General features: G+C 36.4%; 2 protein-coding genes across 2 annotated transcripts; one reads left to right on the forward strand and one right to left on the reverse strand.

The window, feature by feature from the left end:
• The first annotated feature begins 282 nt into the window (after positions 1 to 282).
• On the forward strand, positions 283 to 1,612 carry LOC113081475 (iroquois-class homeodomain protein IRX-1-like). Its single transcript, XM_026253538.1, has 2 exons — positions 283 to 489; positions 682 to 1,612. Exons 1-2 carry the CDS (start codon positions 283 to 285, stop codon positions 1,399 to 1,401), a joined length of 927 nt encoding a protein of 308 aa, XP_026109323.1. The 3' UTR covers positions 1,402 to 1,612.
• Positions 1,613 to 3,672: 2,060 nt separating this feature from the next.
• On the reverse strand, positions 3,673 to 9,040 carry LOC113081470 (tumor necrosis factor receptor superfamily member 5). Its single transcript, XM_026253532.1, has 9 exons — positions 8,887 to 9,040; positions 7,778 to 7,862; positions 7,401 to 7,523; positions 7,054 to 7,203; positions 6,789 to 6,879; positions 5,814 to 5,872; positions 5,378 to 5,476; positions 4,964 to 4,983; positions 3,673 to 4,828 (listed from the first exon to the last, which is right to left on the reverse strand). Exons 1-9 carry the CDS (start codon positions 8,914 to 8,916, stop codon positions 4,622 to 4,624), a joined length of 864 nt encoding a protein of 287 aa, XP_026109317.1. The 5' UTR covers positions 8,917 to 9,040; the 3' UTR covers positions 3,673 to 4,621.
• Positions 9,041 to 10,079: the final 1,039 nt, after the last annotated feature.

Consider the following 10,079-nt stretch of genomic DNA (forward strand, 5'->3'; position numbering starts at 1 on the left):
GATGTACAAATCAAACACCAAATTCCATTTAGGAATCTTCAAAAAAAAAAAAAAATCAAATGGAGCCCTACTTTTTCTACTCTTCAGTAAGGATGAGTTTAAAGACTTTTAGAGGCCATTGAAAGGAACAACCGAAATTCTCGTTTGATGGGATTTATCCCCTTTGGATGCCAGCTGTCAATCAACCACCATGGCACCGCCCACTGGTACGGCTCCGCTTATAAAGAGCGCCAGTGACCTCGAGAGACTGTCATTCAAACAACCAGAGCTCAGGGAGTAAGGATGCCTGCTTTACCAACGGGGTTTGGTAACTTCTTCATGGACAGAAACATCAGCATGCCCGCTGGATATCATTTATTGGGCTGCCCGCCAGGAATGCAGCAACCACCGCCTCATCTTGTGGGAATGGCTGGGGTTCCCTTACCCTTCTCAGGAATACCGGGATACAGTTTCATCCCTTATCCTCATGCGGGACACCTTGCACACATTGTAAGTATTCTGAAACATTTTTAGATAGCATAATATTACGGTTCAATGCAAATCTATCGTAAATTAAATGTTTAGATTTTATTTTGCATTACAAAAGGTGTAATTAATCTAGAAATAAACATCACAAACTTTATTGTATTGTAACATGCATATTGTTCATTTTCTAAAACCGACTATTTTGCTTACTTTCAGTCAAATTCCTATGACCTCAAGGCTGCATCTCCGTATCACCCAGCTCTTCTCGGACGTGGAGGACCCTATTACACCCCATATCGTCCCATGCCAGCTGATGACCCGAGTAGGGTCACCAAAGTGGCCACTAGAGAGAGCACCAGCGCTTTGAAGGTGTGGCTCAGCGAACACCTGAAAAACCCATATCCCACCAAAGGTGAGAAGATCATGCTCGCCATCGTCACCAAGATGAGTCTCACGCAGGTGTCCACGTGGTTCGCCAACGCCCGGCGCCGCCTGAAGAAGGAGAACCGGGTCAGCTGGGCCTCCAAAGGAAAATCCGACGATGAGGATGATGATGGTGAGAGCGAAGAGGAGGGGTCTTTGAGAAAAGGCAGTGATGATGAAGATGAAATCGATCCTCAAACGGTTGAGGAGGAGGAGGATGTTGCGGGGTCAAAGTCGGTCGAGGACCGTTTAGCGGAAGGACTGGATGAGCAAAAGGAAAGGGACAAGTCTGACACGTCGTTTGAGAGCAAAAAAGAGGTGTGTAAACAAATCGTGGAAGTCCAGAAACCTAAAATCTGGTCTCTCGCCGAAACCGCGACTTCAGATATCGTCAAGAAACCCAGCGATCTGAAACATCTCCACATTCCAGGCAAGTGGTGGGCTGGGTGGCCTTCACGGGACACCTCACCCGTGAACCTCTCCACACATGACCTTCTCAAACAAAGGCAATGAAACCGTTCATTGAAGACATCTTAGACTGAATTTTGCACTTTGTAATCCATTGGGAACGTTTTGTTGTGGAAGTTTGCATCCAAGATTGAATCCAATGCCTGGTTTAAAAACCAAAGGACTGTGTAAATAATGTACAGTTATTTTGTTTAAATTATAAATGCATTTACCTGCTGACTTATTTTTGCTAAAATAAAACATTTAAATATTGAAAGGTTCTGGTCATGGTCAATGGTAGGAATTCTGTTGAAATTATTTAAATGCGTGTTGCACTGAAATAATTGTAAAAAAAAAAAAAAGTTACGCTGCTTTGCATTTAGTTTTAGTTCTTTGGTACTTTCGATATCCAGTTGTAATGCTGTAGTTTATTAAAGTCCTAAAGAACCATTAATGAAAGGCAAGAAATGTCACAAAAACTTCAGTGAATTAACTCTCGTAAGTGTTCATAGCACAACAGCAAAAGCAATAGGAACCTTATTAAATGTCATAATCGAAAATAAAAAATAAGAAGAATATACTTATGTTTTTTACACAAGCAAAGCATCAACATGATGGAAACTGTATAGGCCTACTGCTTCAGCTACGTCTCATCCCATTAAAACTGGCACAAAAGTTATAAAATGCACAAAGTATAATAGTTAATAATATTCGACAATAATTGGAATGGATTCAACAAAACACGCATATATAGCTTAACTCTCAGAGATGATGATGCACGGGGAAACTTTCTGAGCAGTGTTGCTGGACAAAGTTGGCGTTAACCCATGTAAGACATTTGTTGCCTAACATTGTTAAAAAAAGTTGCCCTGGGTATCATCACCTTAAACCCTTTTAAAGTAGGTGCTCACAATAGAACTTTATATATGATAATTGACGGCGTTCAAGAGGAGTTCTCAGATTTTGGAGATTGCAGATCAAGATGCGTTCAAAGCGTTTCACTTCAAGGCTAGATTTAGGCTTCGTTATCAGCGAGGACACTACAATTAAGGGATTTGCATATCTGCCTCTGATCTGTTAAAACAATTCAAAGCAGCGCGGATTAAGGACATTAATTGTTCTGTTTTAAAGGGTGATAATTAGGATTATTCAGTTTAGTCATGACTTGACAGAAAAAAAGTGCCAGAGGCTTCTACCTTTACCCATTTAGTGCTTAAATGTGCTATCAAACATGAACAAAGTGTCTTGTTACAAAATAAATGGTACAGGCCTACTGACACTAAAAGTCAAGTGCAAAAAGTTAAAACTTAAAGTAAAGCCAGCTTGAAGTAGAATGATTTTATAATATTCAAATAATATTAGGCTATAATATGTTATAAAACAACAACAACAACAAAAGGTCCAAATGGTTCAATAAATAAATAGGCTATAATAAATTAATAAAGAAAAGAAGTAGTAGTAATAAATGAATGAAGATGGTGCTCACAGTTAAATATAGAATAAAAAAACCTAAGCAAATAAAATAAAAATAAATACAAATTCCAAAATAATATGAATAAATAAATGTAGCAATTTATTATGACACAAGAAACATGGTACTGGCAATTAAAATATCCTGTGCATATTTCACCATCCATATAACTTTTAACTGCTACTGGTTAAGAAATGGCAAAAAAAAAAAAAAAAAATGTAAAATAACCTGATCTTTCAGGTGATGGGACATCAAAAATCGTGCATCCTTTGGTTTCTTTTATAAAGCTCTCTGACACAAACACACCAATGGGATTAAGCCTTGGGACGATATTCTGTTTTTGTGGCCTCCCCTCTGCAGAGGGAATGATAAAAGGAAGCTCTTCCTTGCCAATCACTTTGGCCTCCATGTAAATTCAAAGGCCTGTGGCCTGCTAATCCAAGGATAATGAGAAAACCCCTGGGTACAAAAAAGAAGCACCCCCCACCCGCCCCCCGAGCACATATTCACAGCTAACACACACTGGGCACAACAATCTCCTCCATGCCCCCCACTTTCCATGGCCCAAATGATGTGTAATCCCAGTCTAAACATGACAGGCAAAAGGCTGTGATATTGAGATAAGGATTGAGGCGTTGAACAATGGCGTGAGAAACAATGCCTAAATCGGCCATCAATGGGCTCCTCCATCCGAGCATATGGTCAAATGCTTTGGATTCTACAGCCTAATTTATAGTTCAACAAGCTACTTTTGGATTTGTTTGTTTAGATATATACATAAATATGAGTTCTGTGAGTCAAAAATCTAAACATCACTAAAACAACACTTTACATTTTTTTTAAAAAAAATGAAGGGAGTTGGTTTAAGAAAAATCATGTTTTGATTTTAATGTGAGGCAAAAGTGAAATTGGATGTTGGAACTGTTTTTTGCCAAAATACCTTAAATATGGAAATGGCAACCTCTTGTGGACATTTAGAGTATCCCACAATGCACGAGCAAGTCATCAAAACTTAAACTACTATCAATAGTAGCAGATGAATATATTACAGTGCCTATTGGCTATTACAGTGGCCAATGGGTTAGTATTCAGGGAGAATCAAGAAATATTTAATATATACAGAGAATTACAAATCATTTCACAGTACAACACAACATTCACAACAATGCTTATGTACAAAGGAAATATTTACACAAAATACAAAGCAACCGAGCTTCCACAACATTTAACAGTTGAAATGTCTTTGTTATCTTAATCTCAGACAAAACAATTAAAACATAATATACATGAATACATGATCTCTCACTTCTGCAGCACATTATTTTCAATCCTTACGGACACGTCATTTTTAAGTTATACAAGCATTTAGGAAAACATTAACTGAATAACCTTCAAAGTGTGCCATCCTGAATATAAAGTGCCAAGCATCGAGATGCATGTGTGTATCACATTGGTGTTGCTGTGAGACTTTTTCTTATCATACTGAGGGAATGTTCACTTCTTTTCTTTCTTGCTCTTCTATTCAGCACTAGTGTTGAATGCATGGAGGGTATGCAGCATTTCGTAGCAATCGCAGGATGCAAGTAACGATACAACGGCAAAGGTTTTCAGCAGCAATAATTATTTTCTATTTATATGTTTAAAAAAAAACAAAGCTCAAGATGTATAGCTACTGTTTCAGTCATAACTGTGTAAGAGAAATGCTGCTTTTGGGACACTTAGAGTAAAGAAGTGCTTCCCAATGTAATGCTCTATATGTTGATCGTTGTAACATGATGGGAGGACAGCTATCTGTACTTTGTAGAAGACTTTGCTCTATGAATATGAATATGAATATGAATTTGATTCAGCACTTGGATAGACAGGTTCTTTGCCCCTCTCTTGTTCTACAACATTTCCATTTTCAGTCACGTTACTTGGTGAGGGGCTCACGGGTTCATCGACCTCCACAGGCTGTTGATAGATTGGTTTCTCAACATCTAGATGTTCATGCGATCTTCCTTTATTGAAGTGTTTGTGGAGCTAAAAACAAATCAATCATTATTATTAATCGAAACACATGAGAATGACTATTCCATGCGATTAATCTCAGAAAGACAGTGCATGTCTTTGCATTACAGTATGTTGCATACGTATGAATAGTTAATAGACTTTTACCTCTTTCCAGCATTTATTTCCTAGAGGAAATTAAGAGAGCAATTATTGGTAAACTCTTTTGATTTATCAAAGCTATAAAATGATATGAGCACTTGATTAAGGATAGTTCACTCCGAAATAAAAATTCTGTCATTTTTTACACATCCTGAACTTGTTTGAATCATGTATGAGTTTCTTTCTTCTATGGAACCATTCAGTTGTTGGTCCCCATTTACTTGAATAGTATGGAAAATATATTATGGGGACAAGAAAGTGTTTGGTTAACCACATTCTTCAAAATATCCACTTTTGTGTTCAGAAAATGTAAGAAATCCATAGAGTATGGGTTGAGTAAATGATAACAGAATTTTCATTTTCGGGTGAAGTATTCCTCTAGATAAATGCATTAAATAATTACTAGGACGCAGTACATACCTTTTGTGAAGTATAATGTTGCAGCAATTCCAATTAAGATGAGCAGAAGTGCTACAACTCCAACCACAACTGCACCTCTGTGAGCGCGTCTATCATCCACTGAAATGTGACAAACACAACACAACTCGGATGACAATCTTTTAATAGTACTGGGGATCAAAACATTACTACTGACAGCATTGTAAAACGTTTTAGGGTAGGCTTTATTGCAACCATGCAAACACGTCACAGTCTTTTTTTCAAATAAGCATGATTTTTTTATTCTGGTGGAGTGATCAGGAACTGGACTCCACCCACACAGCTCTATAGTTTCACTACTGTACTCTCAACACCCACATGAACTCTTTTAGGAACTAACATATGAACAACAGTATCAGCTTTACTGACAATTACACTGTCATATTGAGTCACTAAACACATTTTACAGAGTACTCACCACAGATTCGGTCTGAGGTTGAACTGCCAGGAGCGTTTTTATCAAATCCATGTTCACATCTACACAGAGGAGAAAAAAACAACAACTCATTTAACCAGACAGTAAATAAATGAACTATTTATTAACTACCTATTTTGCATGCTGGTCAAACTCCCAGACAAAGAAAACAATTCTGACATAAACCATAAACTGAATCACCAAATTAAAACCAAAAACATACACTACTGTTCAAAAATTGGGTGAAAGAAGACTTTTTTGCTCACTAAGGCTGCATTTGTTGATCAAAAATACAATAATGACAGTTATATTGGAATTGAAAATTATTTAAAACTATTTTCATTTAAATATATTTTCAAATGTCCTTTGTCCTGCGACGCAGGAATTTTCTGCATCATAACTGCAGTCTTCAGTGTCTCATGATCCTTCAGAAATATGCTTAATTGTATTATCAATTATTATTGGTGCTTAATTATTAATAAGGGCTCATATGAATGTTGAAATCAGTTTTTGCCGCTTAATATTTGGAAATTAGTTTTTTCAAGATTCTTTAATAAATAGAAAGTTCAAAACAGCATTTATTTAAAATTGGAATCTTTTGTAAGAAAATGTATTTTCTGTCACATCTGATCAATTTAATGCATCCTTACTGAAAAAAAAAGAAAAAAAAGAATTCCCTTAAAAAAATCATACTCTAAACTTTTTAAATTGTATTGCATGATTTTTTGGTACCGTTCTATCAAATTATTTCAGTAATTTCTTTTAAAATTACTCCGTTAACCAGACTTCATTAGGTTACACAAACATAAGTCATTTTAAAGGGCTAGATCAAGTAGAAATACAAATTTTATGAAACACTTGCATGCTACTGTGTAGATTAAACTCAAAATGACACTAGAAACAAAAGGGCCTATTTCCTTCTTTTAGTACAGTATCTAACAACAGACACCAAAAAAAAAGAGAAAAAAGTTTTCATACATTGTCCATTCCTTGCAAGTGACAGCTGACTCATGGGTGGAGAATGTTCCATTTTTACATGGCTCACACACAGTATCACCAAACTGTGAACCTGTGAAAAAAAAGCTATATTTAACCACATTGATTATAAAATCTCTGAATTACACCCAAAAATATGGTCTAAGTGATGTGACAAATTATTGTTCAGGAGTAGAGTCAACATAAACCAGTGACTCTGTATATGAATATTATCTTAAAACTGAGTCTTTCTTCAGACCGCACAAACCTTCTATGAGGATTTTCTCTCCTGCCTTGCAAACTGTGCGTTTCCTACAAGTGTCACAGTCGTCTTCTTGCGTACAGTAGTATCCAGCTTCACACTGACATTTGCTTAAACTGGTCTTACTGGGATTCATTTGTGGCTGAAAATGTAAATCTGAATTAAACAGAAAAACAAAAAATGTTATTAGTATGCTATAGTATCACCCGAGAATGCTTAAAACGTGTAACTGTCCAAAATCGTAGACTCTTTTATCTAAACAAATATACATTTTAGAGATTAAACGTGACCTCCATTAGACTTTCTCTCTCTGTAATATTTGAGCAGTATTACTTTAACCAGTGGACACTCACTGGGGTCACAGCTGGGCTGGCGTTCACATTTGGTGTCGCTGGTGAAGCCGCTCTGATACTCTCCGTCCAGGCAGTCCTGACAGCGTGGGTCGTCACAGTTGTCATCCTTCAGCATCCTCTTACCTGTGACACATCCTCTGATTAGACCCGTATATTAAAAGAAGACTAAGATTAAACAAAACGTAAGAGTATCGATGGGTTTATTTCAAGGCAACATGTGAAACAATATCACTTAGTTACAGTAAGTCAAAACAAGCCGGTACTGTGTAACAGGGTAGACTGCTCTTGCGTAATGGAAACAGACTGCATGCTGACATTTCCTCTACGTTATGCCAGTTTAATATCGCGCCACATTGAATTACAGTTAGTCCACATACCTGGTCCACACTTCTTGCAGCATTTATCTACCTTCAAGTAATGTGTGTCCTCATCACAACACGACACAAGGTACAGCAATGTGACCTGTCAAAGACAAATGCAGGGAACATTCAATCATTCATTCTTGTGCTGAAAATCCTTTACCTAATTGTGTCCCACATATTGCTTGGAAATCTTGGACTCAGTTTTTAGTAAACTTGATTTCTGTCAGTTAGGACAGAACTGATTGGTCCTAGGCCTTATTGATCTTGGTTAATGCACCTCTGTTCTTGAGTGAAAGCAAGCATTATTTGTGGAGCATTTAGGCAATATTTAAAAACTGAGGAGCTCAGATCAGTGAGACCCAACAAGATGACAAAACAATTGAATCCAATATTTGGTTATAATATCAAGACAGACTGTCAACCAGGTTTTTATTTTGTTTTATTTTTTGGTAGGCTAGTCATTTTTGGCTCGGATCAATTGTACCAAAAAAGTATAAATGTTATCCATTTTATATGTTATACACCGTTTGTCAGTAGGTTTGAGACCAATGCTACAAGATTAACTAGCATATTGGTAAAAAAAAAAAAAAAAACCCTCTATGGGTCGAAATGACCAGAACACAACATGGGCGTTGGCAAATTGATCACAGGATATGTGACGCCAACATATCAATAAATACTATATTTCAATGTTAAGCATGTTTTTGAGCTATTTAACGCATATGAGGTTCGTTAGACCCCAAAACAGATCATGGTGGAGTTGGAACCGAAACGACCTTCGTGGCAACACGGAAAGTCCCCGAGAACCCCATTCACCACCAGCTTTTCAATACAGAAGAATGCAACCTTACACTAACACGTTAAATAACTGCTTAACAACAGATAATGCAGATATTTCGTATGTCAGTTAGATACAGACGTTTTAAATGCTTCTCCAATATCAATGCGCAGTCATATCGAAAGTGAAAGTAATAAGTCATTCGATAACGACGACTTTCTAAACGTTCTAAATGCGGCACATGAAAAATATAAATGGATTCATTGTTACAATTCAAATAATAACCACCATGAATGTATATTGCCAAGTTCTCATGCACGCGCAAAGCGTTAAGCACATCACTTACCAGAAAACAGATAAAGACAACTGTTTTCATGATGAAAATATCCACAGAAACGGATCCTTGTAACCAGATGTTAACGCCTCACAGTCACATAAGACACTGCTCTGTCAGCTGCAGACCTTAAACTAACGCTTGGCACTCGCGAGAGGGGATTTCTTCCTAAACACACGCCCACATGTGACATGTGACCATTTCCCTTTTCCCTGTGCTGTTCCCAGAAGTGCGAGTGGACAAAGTAGGCTGTTGACAGTCTAATGCGTGATAAAACTGGTCAAGTTATGACACTTCTTATATTATTGTAATAATTATTTTGCCTTTTAGAGATCCGGAAAGCTGTAAAAGAAGCATTAAGATATTTTAAATGAATAGCCTATAGTATAAACAATTATTTTATTAATAAAAAAAAAGCCCAGGATATAACATGAAGCTGGTTTATCTGTCAGGCTAACTCCACGACAGTGTTGCTTAACCAGGCAGAACTTCCCAGCTTGACTTTCACTTCCTCCAGACCAAAAATACGATATTATTGAGTCCCGTCAGCAGTGTCAAAACGTATCATTTACGTGGAAGTGACCTTTTTTAAAATGAAATATTTACTTAGTTACCTGATTTAATGTCACATGGTATCTTCATAAGCAAAACAGAAGATCATAGTTAATTTACTACACTCTGTGACTAAAACAGAAAAATACTGAGCACTGCGGCCAACCATTTTATTTAGTTTTTTACTAAAAATTACTAAAACAACAGAAACTGGAGAAGTTATTTTTGGAGGATGTAAACATTTATTGTTCTGTCAGTGCAGTGACCTTACATGACTTTAACAAACTTCAACATGTAACCTAATTTTGCTATTGACTAGTTTAATGTGCTTTAATAATAATAATAAAAAAAAAAATATATATATATATATTAAATTAAATTAAAAAAGAAAAAATATACTCAAATTTAAAAATATAAAGCAACAATTATATGTGTTGTCTTGGCAAATAACTGAAAAAATTGTTTACATTTATAAATATAATTATTAAAAATAAAAATACAAATAAATAACAGAAATCAGTAGATACAAGTATAGTAGATACAAGAAATGTTGATACAATGGCAGCAGGATTTGACACAACTGACACATTTTGCTACTGTGAGAAAAGAAGAGTCAAACAGTATGTAGCGTGAGAGTTTTACAGGCCCGGGTA

Source organism: Carassius auratus, unplaced genomic scaffold (genome assembly GCF_003368295.1).
Source record: "Carassius auratus strain Wakin unplaced genomic scaffold, ASM336829v1 scaf_tig00034482, whole genome shotgun sequence".
Taxonomy (NCBI): Eukaryota; Metazoa; Chordata; class Actinopteri; order Cypriniformes; family Cyprinidae; genus Carassius; species Carassius auratus.

Bases quoted from the DNA above. Each gene is read 5' to 3' on its own strand.
- LOC113081470 (XM_026253532.1), bottom strand. From the start codon at position 8,916: ATGAAAACAGTTGTCTTTATCTGTTTTCTG. The intron at 7,204-7,400 runs GTGAGTGTCCAC...TGTTTAATTCAG, and splicing joins CCAGCCCAGCTGTGACCCCA to ATTTACATTTTCAGCCACAA. The intron at 5,873-6,788 runs GTATGAAAACTT...TCCTCTGTGTAG, and splicing joins ACTTGCAAGGAATGGACAAT to ATGTGAACATGGATTTGATA.
- LOC113081475 (XM_026253538.1), top strand. From the start codon at position 283: ATGCCTGCTTTACCAACGGGGTTTGGTAACTTCTTCATGGACAGAAAC. The intron at 490-681 runs GTAAGTATTCTG...GCTTACTTTCAG, and splicing joins CGGGACACCTTGCACACATT to TCAAATTCCTATGACCTCAA.